The sequence below is a fragment of the Eschrichtius robustus genome, chromosome 13, assembly GCF_028021215.1.
Source record: "Eschrichtius robustus isolate mEscRob2 chromosome 13, mEscRob2.pri, whole genome shotgun sequence".
Taxonomy (NCBI): domain Eukaryota; kingdom Metazoa; phylum Chordata; class Mammalia; order Artiodactyla; family Eschrichtiidae; genus Eschrichtius; species Eschrichtius robustus.
Window position 1 is genome coordinate 37,731,285 of NC_090836.1, and position 22,309 is coordinate 37,753,593.

The following is a 22,309-nucleotide window of genomic DNA, read 5'->3' on the forward strand; positions in this document are numbered from 1 at the left end:
CAATTCTTCTGTATAAATATGATCTACTGTGTAAACTGATCCGTGCTTTCTTTGTTCGCTTCATTTCATATCATAATGCTTACATTTCCACTACTCTGGATTTCTTCCATTTTCTCAAATGCACCATGCTCATTTCAGGTCAGGATCTTTGCTCATGCTATTTCCTTTGCCTGTGTTACTCTTCCTTTCTGAATCCCCACAGCTCCTCTTCCCCAGACTACTCTTATTTATCCTTTGGCTATCAGCTTAAATGACTCTCCTTCAAAGACAGTTTCCTTGATCCTGTGACTCCCTAAACAAGAATGTAGATTCCCATTACATCCTTAGTTTCTCTTCATATCATTTATCTTAATAGTGATTAAATTATTATCTGCATAATTGTTTGTTTAATGACTATTTTTAAGGCACTATGAAAGTAAAGTTCTAACTTCATTTGTTATAGGCCTAACACCTAGCAGAATAGGTGCACAAAAAAATTCTTCATAACATTAATTTTATAATTTAGGGTACTGAAGCTCATAGAAATTAAGTAACTTCACCATAGAAACACAACTAATGAAATTCCACTTGGGTCTAACTGGTTTCAAAGCCCGTCTTTTAGTCATTGTGTTATTCTATTCTAATGTGGCATCAAAATGACCATTGTCTCTAAGTCCACAGATACTCTCTGATTTTCATACTGAAGAAAAGTACTCACTGCCACCTCACTTTCCTTAATGCAGTTACCGTTGCCTAGTGAAGCCAATGACTCACCACCAAATGCCCAATTTCATTCCTGTTTTCAAATACTGGCATAAAGTAGACTTGTGAACACTTTTTTTTCCTTTAAAATCTTAAAGTTCTTTAAAAATAATTACTAAATATTTATTTCCCAATGACCAACTCAGGGAAAAAATATATACTTTGATTTTATCTACTTCTCTCGTGGGGATTAGTGACATTATAAAATCTGTGACCACCTTAGAAGAAACTTTATTAAACCAACAGAGGAAACTATCTAGTTTGGGAACCTGGTCAGACAAAATGTTAAAACCAAAGATCTAAAAATCATGTTAGAAAGTCCTAGAACTATGCTTCTGTATACTCTCATTCTTGGTGTCTCATGTACAAAGAGGAAAGATTATTATAATCATTATCTTGAAGAATATTCCCTAGACTTTAAACAAGGTTGATAGAATTCTATTTATAATTGCACTAGCCCTTAACATTTCAGAATTCTTTACAACATTTCATAGGTCTTTTGACTGTCAGCACCTGGTCCTCTATTTTTTAAAACCATAAGTGTATTTTTGTGGCTATCAGTCAGATTGTAGCTAGAAATACATGGAAGATCTTGATATGGATTCCAAACTGTTGCCTGGTCACTTTTTTCTTTTGAAAAGTATTATAATTGGCACAGATCAAAAGCCGCATATATCAACAGATGATCTAATTTAGCATCTTATTACTTCAATTTCCAAAGCAACTATAAACCAAATTTCAACAACAACAAAACAATTTTAGTGATGCTATATATGATAAAAATCAGGTATGTCTGAAATACATTTCTACTTGCTTTTATTATACATATGTAATAAATATAATAGTTATTAAGTAATAGTAGATTCTTAGTGCACAATAATTTACAAAAACTATTTAGTTTCTAAAAGTACTGAATTATAAACATATTAATGAAAAATAAAGAGAAGAATGAACTAGCCAAATGGAGAAGCAATGTTAAATGAGCAAAAATCATTGGGAAATTGTATGTTGAGATTTCTTTAATTTAAAGATAAGAGACAAAAGAAGATAGTTATATTACTGCACAAGAGATTTGATGGTTCAAAAAGCTCTTCCATCTATTTGGAACATATCTGATAGTACAAAGTAACTTATCTGATAGGTTTATGTGAAATCTGAGAACGCCTCACAGGTTTGTAATGTGTTACTATTGCTGCTATGCCATTTTGAAGACTATACAAAAATATCCGCAGCACCCTAAGTTCACTATAAAGCGAATCCATAAAATCTTCAGAGGCTGAAAGCTTTTGTCTCTCTAAAATCCATGTAATCCCAGTGAAGCCCAGAACTGACTTCTTAAAAACAGTTTCCACATTCTAATAGCAGAGAAAAGACCTTTCCAAGGTAATGCAAAACTATCAAGCAGGGCCAAAGGTCTACCTGTTGTCAATTTTATAATCTAAATCTGAGAATAAGAGAAATCATTAGAGTATAATAAACACATCAGTAATACATGCCTACTGAGAACACAGCAGGTAGCAAATACTTGCTGATTGATTGGCTATATGAAATAAGGTGCATAATTTGGCAAGAAATAAAACTTTACATCTCCAAATCTCGTAAACTATATTTGTCAGGTATTTACTCTGTCTAAATATTGTGCTTGGTACCAACAAGGAAACAAAACAATTCATCAATGTGCACTGATATATAGTAAGAATGGCCAATTCATTCGCAGCATAATGCCTACCTTGAAGAACTGGCAATTTAAATAAAAATGAATACTAAACATTTCTTATAAAAATTTAACCAGGAAAAGATATTGGTGCCTTGACACTATTTCCTAGAAATTGTCGAGCATCAGAGCATAAAATGCACAGTCCTGAAGGTTTCTATTTGTGACAGCTCAGACGGTCTTCAGAGAAAGGCAAGAAGAACACCAATATAATTTAAAGGACCTTTGGAAATTTTAAGGGCACTTCAACGCCATTTGTTTATCAGGAGCTTTAGCTTCTGTAAAGCTTTCCAGTTAATCAAATTGGCAGCCCTGAAATAATTTTGTTTCCAGCTCACAGGGATTGAAAAATCAGAGATTGAAAAAAAAGGAGAAGAAGAAAAAGAGAAAAACAGAAGCTTAACTCTAATGACACTTTTATTCCGCCCTGTGAATTTTGCTGACAGTCTAAGTCTTATTTCCTTTATTGGATTTGGTCATTGTTTTTAAAGGAGTCAATATCCAAATCACACCCCCACTCCCCACCAAAAAAAAGAACTTTAAATAAATAAAATATTATCACGAATATCCCTCACAATAAAAGCATTTAGTGGGCTCACCATAATTAAAACAGAAAATTGCATTTAACTTATTGTAAGAGTAAACTTGCTTTAAATAAATGCAACACATGTCAATTTCCTCCTTTTCCAACTGTAAGCTTTGGTGTTACTGCCCATGGTGACACATACTGGCTATACCACGCAACAACACCACTACAGAAACACTCAAGTTTTATTTTATGCCTATTTCTTGGTGGCAACTTTGCTGAAGTGGTTTTATTTTGCATATCCAACTCTTTAGTAATTATGAGTTGCAATTTTTTTGAAGCCACAGCACCAAAATCACAAAAGAAAAACTGGGTGGGGTGGGGAGAAGATGCTTTAGTCAGTCCATCAAATATGTTAAAACAAATTCCATTTCTCTTTTGCCTTCATCTGTACTTTACCATATGTGAAGCTAGTCTTTCTGTATGTGTTTAGCTACCTTTTAGAAGCTCATGTTACAGCACCTTCCCACAAACCAAGCAATCTTCAAAAGGGTTGGTAAATCAAAGCTGAAGGATCGATGCATTGGAATTTGCTTTGACTACATAACACACCTAAATATAAATTTAAATGTAGACACTTGTGCATAGCCAAAGTCCACTGACTTCAAAAAAAAGTTTTAAAATCCTAAGTACACGATTAATGGTGAGACAAAGTATACTTCTGAATTAACATTTATTTGAAATATTTTCAAAATAATTTTTAAGAGAATATTATTTCCTTTCTCCTGTCATTGATGGAGAAGAATCCTTACCTTTCAGTGAGAAATCTTGTCTCAAATATAGTGTGTTTGTGACATACAGTAGTTAAAACTATTGAAAGATATTAATTTTTCCACAAAGCTACCCACATGAAGAAATTCCTCTGCAACTGGACACCACTGTACCTGAAACTTTCAGAGAGCAGTGTCTTAACTAAGATTAAGCTACCCTATTCCCTACCTAAATCAATTTCACCCAAATGAGGCGTTTGTGTTATAATTCATTGTTACCCAGGCTCCAAAATCAACCATCTGCCATCGGAGTTTCTGTACAGTAATTAAGGGACTATCCATTAGAACTGGCAAGAGTACAAAGTAAGAAAGAGGAGGGGGCGGGGGAAGAGAGAAACCAAGCCACTTAAAAAGAGATGGAAGGTGTGTGTTTCACACTGACCCCTCCACATCTCAGCTCAGATGTCATCCATGAGGCAAAACAGAAGTTAGGAGGAGGGGTCAGGCCAGCTCCTCCAGGGGTTATCCGAACTGAAACCGCACTGGGGACTGAGCACGCGCCTCTTACCTTGGAAAAGAAAGGCTTTCGTCCCATTATGTAGACCGGGGACCTGGCGCACTCCGGTCGTGGACTCCCCAAGTCCTAACTCCGTTAAGACGTCAATCTGTTGAGAGGGGTCCACACCAAGCCCCCAGACTGGTGGGAGTGGGGGAGGGAGGAGGAAAGAAAGAAAAACCTCCATCAAAATACAAGTCTCTTCCTCCAAGGCAGCAAAGAACCGCGTCTTAGAGACAATATTGGAAACGGACAAGAGGCGACTCCCTCCGCTGCCTTACCTGAGATCAGCAATCAAGCTTTAAAGAGCGGAGCACCCAGTCCCATTTCCGTGACCTACTTTAAACCCCTCGCGGTGCAAAGTTCCCCTTGGCCCTCAGACCCTGGACTAGGGGTGTGACCCGCCCTGCGGTCTCCAAGACAAGCACAGAAAAAAATCCAAATCCAAACCCACCCCCCTACTCCAAGCTTCCCACACCAGACCTACTTCAGGCGGAGGAAGAGCGAGGCGTCCCCAAGCAGCTCGGGCTGCCCCGAGGCGGGGGCCATCCCTTCTCCCGCCCCAGCTCTGAGGCCACTCACCTGCTCCGAGACCGAAGAGCAAACAGAATGTTCTCAGTAAGACCCGAGACTCCATGGTGTGGATCTGCTCAGTCCATCGTCTCCCTCTTTAAAAATAAAAATCGAAGAGGTTCTTGGAATCAAGCGGGAAAAAGAGCGTTTGTCTTTCCTGCCGCTGCCTTGGATTTACTGATTAGTAAGAGGAGTACGATTTGGCTGCCTAAGAAAAAAAAGGGAGGACCCCCCAGGCGTGTGCAGAACTTAGACCCTCCAACGCGCACATCATTCCCACACACAGAACCCAGGCGGCGGGGCGCGGGCTGGGAGGGGGCCGGGAGGGAGGGGTCGGACTCGCCGGGGGCTGCTCCGCCGGGGAATTAGCTCCGGAGCCGAATCAAAGCAGCCGAAGGCACGCACACCCGGAAGAAGGGAGGCCGCCCCAGGAAAGCCGGGGCTGGGGCGGCCCCGCACCCGCCTGTCTTCCCCCGCGCCCGAACCTGTTGTAAAGGCAGAGACAATGGAGAGAGCGCTCGGAGACACGCGGAGGAGAGACGGCTCCTCGGAGAGGGAGGGGCGGGCCGGGAGGCGGGGAGAGAAGGAGAAGGGAGGGAGCCCGAGGGCGAGGCCCCGCGCCCCGTGTCCCTCTCCCGCACGGACTCCTCGGTCTCCAAGCCCCGTCTAGCGAGCCCCGGAGCCGTTGCAGCCTCCGCCCTCCTTCTCCCTCTCTCGCCGACCCCGGCAATTCCAACCTCCTTCGGGATCGAAAGATTCTATTTCAAAGTGCTAAGTTGATGGGCGGTCTTTGCTCTCACCCCGCGATTTCGGGCGCCTGTCTAGAAAGACGGAGAGAGAAAGGACCACCCAGTCGCAGAAGGCGATGCTAGAAGGAGACGCACTCGCCCGCCCTTAAGGAAAGGAGGGAAGCCCGCGTACAATCGCGCAACCCCGGGGACTAGAGAGGGGACTCCCTCTCGGGGGGTTGCGGAGGAAGACTGCTAAGGCAAGCAGACTGCTAAGACTCCCGTGGTGGGACTGGAAGTAGGGAGAAACTGGCAGAGACGGTTGGCGAGCCTGGGAAGCCCTGGGAGCTCTGCGGGAGAGGTTCCCTAGCCGGGGCGGGGCGCTGGAGAGCTTCCCCCGCGCGGGGAGCGCAGGGGAGAACTTAGCCAGGAACTGCTGGACAGCTCCGGGACCTCGCGCGCCCCCTGCCAAACACAGCGCCCAGACCCGGGCTCTGGTTCTCCAGGACAGCAGGAGGCAAGGCCAACAGAGCCAGCGTGCCTAACCATCCCGAAAAGAAGAGATAAAAGATGATGATAGATAGATAGATGATAGATAGATATAGATGGATAGATAGATAGATAGATGATAGATAGATAGATAGATAGATAGATAGATGATAGATAGATAATGACACACACGGGGGATGGGGTCGAGGGGCGGAGAAACGAGCAGAAGACGACTACGGAGCCTGGGCAAGAGAGAAGAGCCACCCCATCGTTGACCGCACTCATGCATGCTCTACCCACCCTTCACCATATGCACCGAAACCATAACAGTGAGGTCATTTGAGATCTAATTCTCAGCAGGCAAAAAGTATACTTGAGGTTAACAGCATATAGTATTCTATAGCCCTTAAATTTTGAGGTAAATTTTGAATAATGACATTGAAGTCCCATACTGAAAAAGAAAGTTTCAAAAACGATTAAATTGTTAATCTGTACAAAGATCAACTGAGTTTCTTAACTTTCCATCCAAACAAGTAGATGCTGAATTCTCCAAAAGGATCCTACACAGCTAGTTACCAAAATACCTATTGGGTAGAGTCTGAGGCTCCAGTAGAGCAATATGTACTATATTATACTATAATGGGATGAGGGGAACATATTTAGCTCTGTCCTTGGAATGTTTAAGGGAAAAAAATCAGAATCTGGAAGCTTTTCCAAATTAAGTTTTAATGCTCTCTCCTTGTCAGTTTTTCCATTTGATTCTATCTGTAATTTTGTAAACTTTGAGAAATATTCCAGTATATATATGTGATGAAATATTGTTTTATGTAACTTTGTAAATTTGCAAAACTACACAAAATGAAATTAATGTAATTGAATTGAATTAATTCAAAGGAAATTATTCACCATGAAATTAAAGATCTTTCTATAGCAGTACAACCAAAATAATGAACTGTAATAAGTATCTACAAAAGTTACATTAAAAATTGAAACATAAAATGAGAGGGAAAAGTAAATATACATATGCACACATATTTACATGTAGAAGTTCTCCTAACCTACTTGCACTCAACCAAATCATAGAATCAGGGGTACTCGCCAATCTCTGACTCTCACCTATGACATGCTGAAAGCTGGGAGTTAGTAAACTTGTCACATATGCTTATACTCCCTCCAGAAGAGTAGTATTTTGTATCCAGAATTATTCCAGTTGAACCTGCTATGGTAAATATGTGACCTAATTAAATTTATGGAAACCATTAAAATATGAGTACAGAGAAGAGCTGTTTCCATAAAATGGAAATGCAAAGCTTTAGAAAACCATAATAAAGGAGAATCATTGCATTATTTAGGGCAGAGGTTCTCAACCTTAGAGCTATTGACATTTTAAGGTTGGATAGCTCTTTGTTAGGATTGTCCTGTGCCTTGTAGGATGATTAAAAGCATCCCTGGTCTTTACCCACTAAATGCCAGTATTTTTAATATTCCATTTTATTTATATGTCTTATAACTATATCATTTTGTGTAGCTTTTTAAATTTCTGTTGTAGGGAATACAATATACATACTTTTCACCATCTACTCTAAAGTCCATGTGTTACTTCTTGAACTGGAATGTAGAAATTTTACCACCATATTGGTCCCTTTATCCTCACCCCTTTAAGTTGTGATTGTCTTATGTATTAAACAGGTCCTTTATACAACGTTAAAATTTTTGCTTTCAATCATTGTGATAGGTATAATAATGCTCTCTCCCCCAGCACACACACACACACACACACACAAAGGAACACAACCTTGCCAATACCTTAATTTTAGCCCAGTGAAATCTGCTTTCGACTTCTGAACTACAGAACTGTAAGATAATAAGTTTCTGTTGTTTTAATCACTAAATTTGTGGTAATTCATTTCAGCATTCACAGAAAACTAATATAAATACTAACCACATAAAGTTCAGTCAAAATGGTAGACTCTACTGACCCTGAAAGAATCCTCTTCTATTCATAAATACATCACAAAGCTAAAAACATTTTCAAGATTTTTTTATTCATAGATGAACTTTAAATAAAAAATGAAAGAAAAAAATTTCCAGATGCTAGGGGAAAACAGAGATAGCTGAAAATTGGCAGAAAAAGGAGTAACTCATGCAATGATTGGGAGAGGGTAGGACACAGGGTTTCGGACACAGTAGGGGCCTTAAGACAATGGGGTAGAATTTTAACATCCACACAAGAAATGGAAGCAATGAATTATGGCCAAAGCCAGAAGATGTGAAGATGTTACTGATCCCTCCAGTAAAAATAGGGAGATATGAATGATTATATTACACATACATACACATATATTTGGCACAAATTGGCCCAAGAATTGACAAGAATGCTTGCCAGCTGTGCATGACCATAGGTGGAAAACAAAGTCACCTGTAATAAATGTCAAATCTCAAGCCTTGGCACTTATAAGCACATGGTCCAAAATTACATCTTCACTGGTATAAGAAATTATAAAATCAGAAATGAGAATAAAACCCCTAGAGTCTTCTGAAGAAGCAAATGTAAAAATTCCATTAAGGGAGCTTCCACAACTTCTGGCATATAAGAGAAAAAATTCTGATGAAGATATAATAACAATAATTTCAATAGCAATAATAAATTGCATTGAAGTAAAATACCATGAAAACGAGTCAGGAGACAAACATACAAAAAAAAAAAAGAGAATTAGAATCTCATGAACTCAGAATAACAGAAAAATGTGATCAAAAAGTATTAAAAAATATATTTTAAATGATTGGAGTTTTTTAAGGAATAGAAAAAAATAATGAAGGAACAGAACTGTATGAGGAAATATTAGGCAGATTTCAAAGGAAACCAAAAGGAACTTCTAGACACAAAAGAATATTTTTAAAAAAAAATTTTTAAACACTGGGTAGAAAAAGCAGCAGATAAAATAGAGCTGAAAATTAGAGAACAAAAAAATCTGGGAATAAAAAATGAGATCTGAAGATATTATTGAAAATCTGGCAAGAATGATACAAAGATGGAAAATGTGAACAGTGTTACAATTAGAAGATCCAAACACAATTACTTAGAGATGTAAAATAAGAGACTAGAGAGAATGGAAGTAGATAGTGTTATTGGAAATATTTAAACAAATAAGAGTGAAAATCTTTCAAGAATTAAAGCATGCATGAGAATCTAATCTTGGGTGAGATGGAATAAGCACACCCCAGCCTCTCTCTCCCACTTAATGCTACCAAACCTGGACAGAATGCATGGAGTATTTGAGGACTCTGAAAATTAAGTAGTAGCAGGCAAATTGAGAAAGACCAGAGTTTGAAGTACCACCATAGTGACAGTGAGTAATTCTAAGAAATACACCATCACCCAAGTCACAGACTGCCTCTGGGTGGTATGCACATGAGATAAATCTGAATACACTACAAAGTCTTTGAAATCTCTCCAAAGAAGGCTAGTCAAAGCTGACAGTCTATACACAACTGGGCCAATTTCCTGCTTTTTTAAAATAAATTGACATTCTCCCTGGTACTTAAAATTCATAGTACTTACCATATTCAAATGTTCAAGATATAATCTGAAATTATTTGGCATATGAAAAACCAGGGAAACTTCAACTTACATAAGAAAAATAAAATCAACAGATACCAATGCCAGGATGACAAAGATGTTGGAATTATCTGAAAAAGACATTTAAAAAGCTATTAAAAAATACTCCATAAAACAAGGGCAAACACTCTTGAAACAAATAAAAAGATAGAAAGTGGGAGCAACTAAATAAAAGATATAAAAAAAGAACAAAGTGGAAATTTTAGAACTGGAAAGCATAATAACAGAAATTTTTTTTTAAGTCCAAAACATTTATATTAACATATTTCCATACAGATAACCCAATGAAAGTTTAGAATTAGTTGTTTTGTTTGTTTGTTTTTTTATACTGCAGGTTCTTATTAGTCATCAATTTTATACACATCAGTGTGTACATGTCAATCCCAATCGACCAATTCAGCACACCACCATCCCCACCCCACCGCAGTTTTCCCCCCTTGGTGTCCATATGTCTGTTCTCTACATCTGTGTCTCAACCTCTGTCCTGCAAACCGGCTCATCTGTACCATTTTTCTAGGTTCCACATACATGCGTTAATATACGATACTTGTTTTTCTCTTTCTGACTTACTTCACTCTGTATGACAGTCTCTACATCCATCCACGTCTCAACAAATGACTCAATTTCGTTCCTTTTTATGGCTGAGAAATATTCCATTGTATATATGTACCACATCTTCTTTATCCATTCGTCTGTCGATGGGCATTTAGGTTGCTTCCATGACCTGGCTATTGTAAATAGTGCTGCAATGAACATTGGGGTGCATGTGTCTTTTTGAATTATGGTTTTCTCTGGGTATACACCCAGTAGTGGGATTGCTGGATCATATGGTAAATCTATTTTTAGTTTTTTAAGGAACCTCCATACTGTTCTCCATAGTGGCTCTATCAATTTACATTCCCACCAACAGTGCAAGAGGGTTCCCTTTTCTCCACACCCTCTCCAGCATTTGTTGGTTGTAGATTTTCTGATGATGCCCATTCTAACTGGTGTGAGGTAATACCTCATTGTAGTTTTGATTTGCATTCCTCTAATAATTAGTGATGTTGAGCAGCTTTTCATGTCCTTCTTGGCCATCTGTATGTCTTCTTTGGAGAAATGTCTATTTAGGTCTTCTGCCCATTTTTGGATTGGGTTGTTTGTTTCTTTAATATTGAGCTGAAGGAGCTGTTTATATATTTTGGAGATTAATCCTTTGTCCATTGATTCATTTGCAAATATTTTCTCCCATTCTGAGGGTTGTCTTTTCGTCTTGTTTATGGTTTCCCTTGCTGTGCAAAAGCTTTGAAGTTTCATTAGGTCCCATTTGTTTATTTTTTTTTTTTTAAACATCTTTATTGAAGTATAATTGCCTTACAATGGTGTGTTAGCTTCTGCTTTATAACAAAGTGAATCAGTTATACATATACAATATGTTCCCATTTCTCTTCCCTCTTGCATCTCCCTCCCTCCCACCCTCCCTATCCCACCCCTCTAGGTGGTCACAAAGCACCGAGCTGATCTCCCTGTGCTATGCGGCTGCTTCCCACTAGTTATCTATTTTACATTTGGTAGTGTATATATGTCCATGACACTCTCTTACCCTGTCACATCTCACCCCACCCCTTCCCCATACCCTCAAGTCCATTCTCTAGTAGGTCTGTGTCTTTATTCCCGTCTTGCCACTAGGTTCTTCATGGCTTTTTTTTTTTTCCCTTAGATTCCGTATATATGTGTTAGCATACTGTATTTGTTTTTCTCTTTCTGACTTACTTCACTCTGTATGACAGACTCTAACTCCATCCACCTCATTACAAATACCTCCATTTCATTTCTTTTTATGGCTGAGTAATATTCCATTGTATATATGTGCCACATCTTCTTTATCCATTCATCTGTCGATGGACATTTAGGTTGCTTCCATGTCCTGGCTATTGTAAATAGAGCTGCAATGAACATTTTGGTACATGACTCTTTTTGACCTATGGTTTTCTCAGGGTATATGCCCAGTATTGGGATTGCTGGGTCGTATGGTAGTTCTATTTGTAGTTTTTTAAGGAACCTCCATACTGTTCTCCATAGTGGCTGTATCAATTTACATTCCCACCAACAGTGCAAGAGTGTTCCCTTTCCTCCACACCCTCTCCAGCATTTATTGTTTCTAGATTTTTTTGATGATGGCCATTCTGACCGGTATGAGATGATATCTCATTGTAGTTTTGATTTGCATTTCTCTAATGATTAATGATGTTGAGCATTCTTTCATGTGTCTGTAGGCCATCTGTATATCTTCTTTGGAGAAATGTCTATTTAGGTCTTCTGCCCATTTTTGGATTGGGTTGTTGGTTTTTTTGTTATTGAGCTGCATGAGCTGCTTGTAAATCTTGGAGATTAATCCTTTGTCAGTTGCTTCATTTGCAAATATTTTCTCCCATTCTGATGGTTGTCTTTTGGTCTTGTTTATGGTTTCCTTTGCTGTGCAAAAGCTTTTCAGTTTCATTAGGTCCCATTTGTTTATTTGTGTTCTTATTTCCATTTCTCTAGGAGCTGGGTCAAAAAGGATCTTGCTGTGATGTATGTCATAGAGTGTTCTGCCTATGTTTTTCTCTAAGAGTTTGATAGTGTCTGGCTTTACACTTAGGTCTTTAATCCATTTTGAGTTTATTTTTGTGTATGGTGTCAGGGAGTGTTCTAATTTCATACTTTTACATGTACCTGTCCAATTTTCCCAGCACCACTTATTGAAGAGGCTGTCTTTTCTCCACTGTATATGCTTGCCTCCTTTATCAAAGATAAGGTGACCATATGTGTGTGGGTTTATCTCTGGGCTTTCTATACTGTTCCATTGATCTATATTTCTGTTTTTGTGCCAGTACCAAACTGTCTTGATTACTGTAGCTTTGTAGTATAGTCTGAAGTCAGGGAGCCTGATTCCTCCAGCGCCATTTTTCGTTCTCAAGATTGGTTTGGCTATTCGGGGTCTTTTGTGTCTCCATACAAATTGTGAAATTTTTTGTTCTAGTTCTGTGAAAAATGCCAGTGGCAGTTTGATAGGGATTGCATTGAATCTGTAGATTGCTTTGGGTAGTAGAGTCATTTTCACAATGTTGATTCTTCCAATCCAAGAACATGGTATATCTCTCCATCTATTTGTATCATCTTTAATTTCTTTCATCAGTGTCCTATAATTTTCTGCATACAGGTCTTTTGTCTCCTTAGGTAGGTTTATTCCTAGATATTTTATTCTTTTTGTTGCAATGGTAAATGGGAGTGTTTTCTTAATTTCACTTTCAGATTTTTCGTCATTAGTGTATAGAAATGCAAGAGATTTCTGTGCATTTATTTTGTATCCTGCTACTTTACCAAATTCATTGATTAGCTCTAGGAGTTTTCTGGTAGCATCTTTAGGATTCTCTATGTGTAGTATCATGTCATCTGCAAGTAGTGACAGCTTTACTTCTTCTTTTCCGATTTGGATTCCTTTTATTTCTTTGTCTTCTCTGATTGCTGTGGCTAACACTTCCAAAACTATGTTGAATAATAGTGGTGAGAGTGGGCAACCTTGTCTTGTTCCTGATCTTAGTGGAAATGGTTTCAGTTTTTCACCATTGAGGACAATGTTGGCTGTGGGTTTGTCATATATGGCCTTTATTATGTTGAGGAAAGTTCCCTCTATGCCTACTTTCTGCAGGGCTTTTATCATAAATGGGTGTTGAATTTTGTCGAAAGCTTTCTCTGCATCTATTGAGATGATCATATGGTTTTTCTCCTTCAATTTGTTAATATGGTGTATCACATTGATTGATTTGCGTATATTGAAGAATCCATTTGTTTATTTTTGTTTTTATTTCCATTACTCTAGGAGGTGGATCAAAAAAGATCTTGCTGTGATTTATGTCAAAGAGTGTTCTTCCTATGTTTTCCTCTAAGAGTTTTATAGTGTCCGGTCTTACATTTAGGTCTCGAATCCATTGTGAGTTTATTTTTGTGTATGGAGTTAGGGAGGGTTCTAATTTCATTCTTTTCCAAGTAGCTGTCCAGTTTTCCCAGCACCACTTATTGAAGAGACTGTCTTTTCTCCACTGTATATCTTTGCCTCCTTTGTCATAGATATAGGTGCATGGGTTTATCTCTGGGCTTTCTATATTGTTCCATTGATCTATGTTTCTGTTTTTGTGCCAGTACCATATTGTCTTGATTACTGTAGCTTTGTAGTATAGTCTGAAGTCAGGGAGTCTGATTCCTCCAGCTCCGTTTTTTTTCCCTCAAGACTGCTTTGGCTATCGGGGTCTTTTGTGTCTCCAAACAAATTTTAAGATGATTTGTTCTAGTTCCGTAAAAAATGCCATTGGTAATTTAATAGGGATTGCACTGAATCTGTAGATTGCTTTGGGTAGTATAGTCATTTTCACAATATTGATTTTTCCAATCCAAGAACATGGTATATCTCTCCACCTGTTGGTATCATCTTTAATTTCTTTCATCAGTGTCTTATAGTTTTCTGCATACAGGTCTTTTGTCTCCCTAGGTAGGTTTATTCCTAGGTATTTTATTCTTTTTGTTGCAATGGTAAATGGGAGTGTTTCCTTAATTTCTCTTTCAGATTTTTCATCATTAGTGTATAGGAATGCTAGAGATTTCTGTGCATTAATTTTGTATCCTGCAACTTTACCAAATTCATTGATTAGCTCTAATACTTTTCTGGTGGCATCTTTATGATTCCCTATGTATAATATCATGTCATCTGCAAACAGTGACAATTTTACTTCTTTTCTAATTTGTATTCCTTTTATTTCTTTTTCTTCTCTGATTGCTGTAGCTAGGACTTCCAAAACTATATTGAATAATAGTGGTGAGAGTGGAAATCTTTGTCTCGTTCCTGATCTTAGAGGAAATGCTTCCAGTTTTTCACCATTGAGAATGATGTTTGCTGTGGGTTTGTCATATATGGCCTTTATTATGTTGAGGTAGGTTCCCTCTATGCCCACTTTCTGGAGAGTTTTTATCATAAATGGGTGTTGAATTTTGTCAAAAGCTTTTTCTGCATCTATTGAGATGATCATATGGTTTTTATTCTTCAATTTGTTAATATAGTGTATCACATTGATTGATTTGCGTATATTGAAGAATCCTTGTATCCCTGGGAAAAATCCCACTTGATCGTGGTGTATGATCCTTTTAATGTGTTGTTGGATTCTGTTTGCTAGTATTTTGTTGAGGATTTTTGCATCTATATTCATCAGTGATATTGGTCTGTAATTTTCTTTTTTTGTAGTATCTTTGTCTGGTTTTGGTATCAGGGTAATGGTGGCCTCATAGAATGAGTTTGGGAGTGTTACTTCCTCTGCAATTTTTTGGAAGAGTTTGAGAAGGATGGGTGTTAGCTCTTCTCTAAATGTTTGATAGAAGTCACCTGTGAAGCCATCTGGTCCTGGACTTTTGTTTGTTGGAAGATTTTTAATCACAGTTTCAGTTTCATTACTTGTGATTGGTCTGTTCATATTTTCTGTTTCTTCCTGGTTCAGTCTTGGAAGGTTATACCTTTCTAAGAATTTGTCCATTTCTTCCAGGTTGTCCACTTTATTGGCATAAAGTTGCTTGTAGTAGTCTTAGGATGCTTTGTATTTCTGTGGTGTCTGTTGTAAGTTCTCCTTTTTCATTTCTAATTTTATTGATTTGAGTCGTCTCCCTCTTTTTCTTGATGAGTGTGGCTAATGGTTTATCAATTTTGTTTATCTTCTCAAAGAACCAACTTTTAGTTTTATTGATCTTTGCTATTGTTTTCTTTGTTTCTATTTCATTTATTTCTGCTCTGATCTTTATGATTTCTTTCCTTCTGCTAACTTTGGGTTTTCTTTGTTCTTCTTTCTCTAGTTCCTTTAGGTGTAAGATTAGATTGTTTACTTGAGATTTTTCTTGTTTCTTGAGGTAGGCTTGTATAGCTATAAAATTCCCTCTTAGAACTGCGTTTGCTGCATCCCATAGGTTTTGGATCGTCGTGTTTTCATTGTCATTTGTCTCTAGGTATTTTCTGATTTCCTCTTTGATTTTTTCACTGATCTCTTGGTTATTTAGTAATGTATTGTTTAGCCTCCATGTGTTTGTGTTTTTTACGTTTTTTTCCCTGTAATTCATTTCTAATCTCATAGTGTTGTGGTCAGAAAAGATGCTTGATATGATTTCAATTTTCTTAAATTTACTGAGGCTTGATTTGTGACCCAAGATGTGATCTATCCTGGAGAACATTCCATGCGCACTTGAGAAGAAAGTGTAATCTGCTGTTTTTGGATGGAATGTTATATAAATATCAATTAAATCTATCTGGTGTATAGTGTCATTTAAAGCTTCTCTTTCCTTATTTATTTTCATTTTGGATGATCTGTCCATTGGTGTAAGTGAGGTGTTAAAGTCCCCCACTATTATTGTGTTACTGTCGATTTCCTCTTTTATAGCTGTTAGCAGTTGCCTTATTTATTGAGGTGCTCCTATGTTGGGTGCATATATATTTATAATTGTTATATCTTCTTCTTGGATTGATCCCTTGATCATTATGTAGTGTCCTTCCTTGTCTCCTGTAACATTTTTTATTTTAAAGTCTATTTTATCTGATATGAGTATAGCTACTCCAGCTTTCTTTTGATTTCCATTTGCATGGAATATCTTTTTCCATCCCCTCACTTTCAGTCTGTATGTGTCCCTAGGTCTGAAGTGGGTCTCTTGTAGACAGCATATATATGGGTCTTGTTTTTGTATCCATTCAGCAAGCCTGTGTCTTTTGGTTGGAGCATTTAATCCATGCACGTTTAAGGTAATTATCAATATGTATGTTCCTATGACCATTTTCGTAGTTGTTTTGCGTTTGTTTTTGTAGGTCCTTTTCTTCTCTTGTGTTTTCCACTTAGAGAACTTCCTTTAGCATTTGTTGTAGAGCTGGTTTGGTGGTGCTGAATTCTCTTAGCTTTTGCTTGTCTGTAAAGCTTTTGATTTCTCCATCAAATCTGAATGAGATCCTTGCTGGGTAGAGTAATCTTGGTTGTAGTTTCTTCCCTTTCATCACTTTAAGTATATCATGCCACTCCCTTCTGGCTTGTAGAGTTTCTGCTGAGAAATCAGCTGTTAACCTTATGGGAGTTCCCTTGTATGTTATTTGTCGTTTTTCCCTTGCTGCTTTCAATAATTTTTCTTTGTGTTTAATTTTTGCCAATTTGATTACTATGTGTCTTGGCGTGTTTCTCCTTTGGTTTATCCTGTATGGGACTAGCTGGGCTTCCTGGACTTGGGTGGCTATTTCCTTTCCCATGTTAGGGAAGTTTTCAACTATAATCTCTTCAAATATTTTCTCGGGTCCTTTCTCTCTCTCTTCTCCTTCAGGGACCCCTATAATGAGAACGTTTCTGCGTTTAATGTTGTCCCAGAGGTCTCTTAGGTTGTCTTCATTGCTTTTCATTCTTTTTTCTTTAGTCTGTTCCACAGCAGTTAATTCCACTATTCTGTCTTCCAGGTCACTTATCCATTCTTCTGCCTCAGTTATTCTGCTATTGATTCCTTCTAGTGTAGTTTTCATTTCAGTTATTGTATTGTTCATCTCTGTTTGTTTGTTCTTTAATTCTTCTAGGTCTTTGTTAAACATTTCTTGCATCTTCTCGATCTTTGCCTCCATTCTTATTCCGAGGTCCTGGATCATCTTCACTATCATTATTCTGAATTCTTTTTCTGGAAGGTTGCCTATCTCCACTTCATTTAGTTGTTTTTCTGGGGTTTTATATTGTTCCTTCATCTGTTATATAGCCCTCTGCCTTTTCATGTCGTCTGTCTTTCTGTGAATGTGGTTTTTGTTCCACAGGCTGCAGGATTATAGTTTTTCTTGCTTCTGCTGTCTGCCTTCTTGTGGCTGAGGCGATCCAAGAGGCTTGATGGGAGGCTCTGGTGGTGGGTAGAGCTGACTGTTGCTGTGGTGGTCAGAGCTCAGTAAAACTTTAATCCACTTGACTGTTGATGGGTGGGGCTGGGTTCCCTCTCTGTTGGTTGTTTTGCCTAAGGCAACCCAACACTGGAGCCTACCTGGGCTCTTTGGTGGGGCTAATAGCAGACTCTGGGGGGGCTCACGCCAAGGAGTACTTCCCAGAACTTCTGCTGTCAAGGTCCTTGTCCCCACGGTGAAACAGAGCCACCCCCGCCTCTGCAGGAGACCTTCCAACACTAGCAGGTAGGTCTGGTTCAGTCTCCCCCGGGGTCACTGCTCCTTTCCCTGGGTCCCGATGCGCACACAATTTTGTGTGCGCCCTCCAAGAGTGGGGTCTCTGTTTCCCCCAGTCCTGTCGAAGTCCTGCAATCAATTCCCACTAGGATTCAAAGTCTGATTCCCTATGAATATCTCCTCCCGTTGGCGGACCCCAGGTTGGGAAGCCTGACGTGGGGCTCAGAACCTTCACTCCAGTGGGTGGACTTCTGTGGTATAAGTATTCGCCAGTCTGTGAGTCACTCACCCACCAGATATGGGATTTGATTTTACTCTGATTGCCCTCCTCCTACCATTTCATTGTGGCTTCTCCTTTGTCTTTGGATGTGGGGTATCTTTTTTGGTGAGTTCCAGTGTCTTCCTGTTGATGATTGTTCAGCAGCTCGTTGTGATTCTGGTGTTCTTGCAAGAGGGAGTGATAGCACGTCCTTCTACTCCGCCATCTTCCTTAATCAATAACTGAAATTTAATAACTCATTAGAATGGGCTCAGTAGCAGAATGGAGATAACAGAGGAAAGAGTCAGTGAGCTTAAAGACAGATCAATTGAAATGATCCAATCTGAACAACAGAGAGTGTTTTTTGTTTGGTTGATTCCTGTTTTTGCTTTTATACTGTTTTTGTTGTTGTTGTTGCTTATTTTTAAGTGAATATAGCAAAAGAAATCTATGAGACAAAATCAAAGTAACCTTAATGCTATTAGGGTTCCAGGAGAGGAAAAAGAGTTCAATAGCAAAAAAAGTATTTCAAGAAATAATGGCCTAGAGGCAGAGTCAAGATGGCAGTGTGGGAAGACGCAGAGTTAGCTTCTCCCCACAGCTAGGGTGCCTGCCAGCCGCTGATGGGGGACTCTGATGCCCAAGGAGATGGGAGGAATCCCAAGGTGAACCGGTAGGACATAGGGGGACTGAGTGGGGAGGAGAGGTGGAGGACAGACAGGATTGATGCCCTTGAGGTCGGGGAGATCAGGACAGGAAGGCGGCAGGAACTCGCTGGGAAGAGTGGGAGAGGAGCTGAGGATGATCACCTGGCCCACTTGGGCTGGGAGCCTGCTGAGCTCCCAAGCCAGTACCCCCCTCCAAAGCCCCATCCATGCTGCGTGGGACCTGGGGGCATAGGAGGGAGGCCAGGGAGATCAGGAGAGGCAGGCAGGAGAGGCCTGTGGGAGGGTCCCTCCAGGAAGTGGGAAAGGAGCCGAGGGCATTTGCCTCACCCACTCAGGTCCAAGGAGGCTGCTGAGCTCCCAGGCCAATCCCCTGCCCTCCAAAGCCCCTTCCAGGTCGCATGAGTCTTTGGGGGCATAGGAAGGAGGCTGAGGGGAGAACAGAAGATGCAGGTGGGAGGGGCCCTCTGGGAGGAGCAGGAAAATAGCAGAGGGTGATTGCCCCTCCCACTTGGGAATGGGAGCCTGCTGGGCTCCCAGGTGAGGTCCCCTGCCCTCTGAGACCAGGGGTGGGGGGCACGACTGGGCCCTTTCTGTTGTTTGAGCCTAAGCCCCACTCCCCACAGCCCCTAGGGTCTTTTCCAGCCCTGTGGGTCCTGAGTATTGGCCCCGCCCACTGCCCAAACCTCACCTTTGCTAAGGCCCTGCCCTCGACAGCCAAGGACTTTCCCCCCCACTTTTTTTTTTTCACTCCTCTTTTTTACTATTGTGGTACTGATGTACCTTCTGGTTGTTGATTCATCTATATTTTTATTTTTATATTCTTTCTAACATATCTGTTAGTTTCCTAGTCTAATTTTAGATTTTACTTTGTTATTGTTCTTTTCTTTTTTTTTTTTTGCTGCTCCATGGGGCTTGCAGGATCGTCATTCACGAGCCCAGGGTCAGGCCGAAGCTCACGCAGTGGGAGTTCTGAGTCTGAACCACTCTAACAGAGAACCTCAGACCCCAGGGAATATTCATTGGAGTGAGGACTCACGGAGTTCCTCATATCAGCACCGAGACCCAGCTCTACAAAATAGCCTACAAACTCCAGTGCTGGAAGCCTCAGGCCAAACAACCAGTAAGACAGGAACACAATCCCACTCATAAAAAAAAAAAAAAAAAATGAGATGGCAAAAAAATAAGTCACAGATGAAGGAGCAAGGTAAAAACCTACAAGACCAAATAAATGAAGAGGAAATAGGCAATCAACCTGAAAAAGAATTCAGAGTAATTATAGTAAAGATGATCCAGAATCTCAGACATAAAATGGAGGCACGGATTGAGAAAATACAAGAAATGTTTAACAAAGATCTAGACGAACTAAAGAACAAACAAACAGAGACGAACACAATAACTGAAATGAAAAATACACTAGAAGGAATCAATAACAGAATAACTGAGGCAGAAGAACAAATAAGTAAGCTTGAAGACAAAATGGTGGAAATAACTGCTGAGGAGCAGAATAAAGAAAAAAGAATGAAAAGAACTGAAGACAATCTCAGAGACCTCTGGGACAACACTAGATGCACCAACATTCGAATTATAGGGGTCCCAGAAGAAGAAGAGAAAAAGAAAGTGTCTGAGAAAATATTTGAAGAGATTATAGTTGAAAACTTACCTAACATGAGAAAGGAAATGTCACCCAAATCCAAGAAGCACAGAGAGTCCCATACAGGATAAACTCTAGGAAAAACACACCAAGACACATATTAATCAAACTAACAAAAATTAAATTCAAAGAAAAAATATTAAAAGCAGCAAGGGAAAAACAAAAAATAACATACAAAGGAATCCCCATAATGTTATCAGCTGATTTTTCAGTGGAAACACTGCAGGCCAGAAGGGAGTGGCAGGATATATTTAAAGTGATGAAAGAGAAAAACCTACAACCAAGATTACTCTACCCTCAAGGATCTCTACCCATTCAGATTTGATGGAGAGGTCAAAACCTTTAAGGACAAGCAAAAGCTAATAGAATTCAATACCACCAAACCAGCTTTACAACAAATGCTAAAGAAACTTCTCTAAGTGGGAAACACAAGAGAAGAAAAAGACCCACAAAACAAACCCAAAACAATTAAGAAAATGGTAATAGGAACATACATAACGATAATAAACTTGAATGTAAATGGATTAAATGCCCCAACCAAAAGACACAGGCTTGCTGAATGGATACAAAAACAAGACCCATATATATGCTGTCTACAAGAGACCCACTTCAGACCTAGGGATACATACAGACTTAAAGTGAAGGGATGGAAAAAGATATTCCATGCAAATGGAAATCAAAAGAAAGCTGAAGTGGCAATACTCGTATCAGATAAAATAGACTTTAAAATAAAGACTATTACATGAGATAAGGAGGGACACTACATAATGATCAATCCAAGAAGATATAACAATTATAAATGTTAATGCACCCAATTTAGGAGGACCTCAATACATAAGGCAAACGCTAATGACCATGAAAGGAGAAATGGACAGTAACACAATAATAGTAGGGGACTTTAACACCCCACTTACACCAATGGACAGATTATCCAAACAGAAAATAAATAAGGAAACACTAGCTTTAAATGACACAAGAGACCAGATAGATCTAACTGATATTTATAGAACATTCCACCCAAAAGTGGCAGAATGCAATTTCTTCTCAAGTGCACATGGAACATTCTTCAGGATAGAGCACATCTTGGGTCACAAATAAAGCCTCGGAAAATTTAAGAAAATTGAAATCATATCAAGCATCTTTTCTGACCACAATGCTATGAGATTGGAAATCAATTACAGGGGAAAAAACTGTAAAAAACACAAATAAATGGAAGCTAAACAGTGTGCTACTAAATAACCAAGAGATCACTGAAGAAAACAAGAAGAAAATTTAAAAATACATCAAAACAAATGACAATGAAAACACGACAACCCAAAACCTATGGGACATGGCAAAAGCAGTTTTAAGAGGGAAGTTTATAGCAATTCAATCTCACCTCAAGAAACAAGAAAAATCTCAAATAAACAATCTAACCCTACACTTAAAACAACTAGAGAAAGAAGAACAAAGAAAACCCAAAGTCAGTAGAAGGAAAGAAATCATAAAGATCAGAGCAGAAATAAATGAAATAGTAATGAAGAAAACAATAGCAAAGAGCAATAAAACTAAAAGCTGGTTCTTTGAGAAGATAAACAAAATTAATAAACCATTAGCCAGGCTCATCACGAGAAACAGGGAGAGTACACAAATCAATAAAATTAAAAATGAAAAACGAGAAATCACAACTGACACTGCAGAAATACAAATGTAAGAGACTACTACAAACAACTATATGCCAATAAAATGGACAACCACGAAGAAATTGACAAATTCTTGAAAAGGTACAATTTTCCAAGACTGAACCAGGAAGAATTAGAAAATATAAACAGACCTATCACAAATAATGAAATTGAAACC

General features: G+C 39.0%; 1 protein-coding gene across 2 annotated transcripts in view; it reads right to left on the bottom strand.

Annotated features, from left to right (window-relative positions):
* The window catches only part of NELL2 (neural EGFL like 2), a 366,647-nt gene extending 346,102 nt beyond the window's left edge, over positions 1-20,545 (bottom strand). Inside the window, exons 1-3 of one of the 2 annotated variants that reach the window (XM_068561143.1) lie at positions 20,480-20,545; positions 4,890-4,975; positions 4,320-4,448 (exon numbers count right to left, since the gene is read on the bottom strand). In XM_068561143.1, coding sequence (XP_068417244.1) covers positions 4,320-4,448; positions 4,890-4,944 — 184 coding nt within the window. In that variant the 5' untranslated portion in view covers positions 4,945-4,975; positions 20,480-20,545. Of the gene's footprint in view, positions 1-4,319; positions 4,449-4,889; positions 4,976-5,365; positions 5,470-20,479 lie in introns of those variants that run through there. The other variant, XM_068561144.1, reaches the window with a different exon arrangement.
* Positions 20,546-22,309: the final 1,764 nt, after the last annotated feature.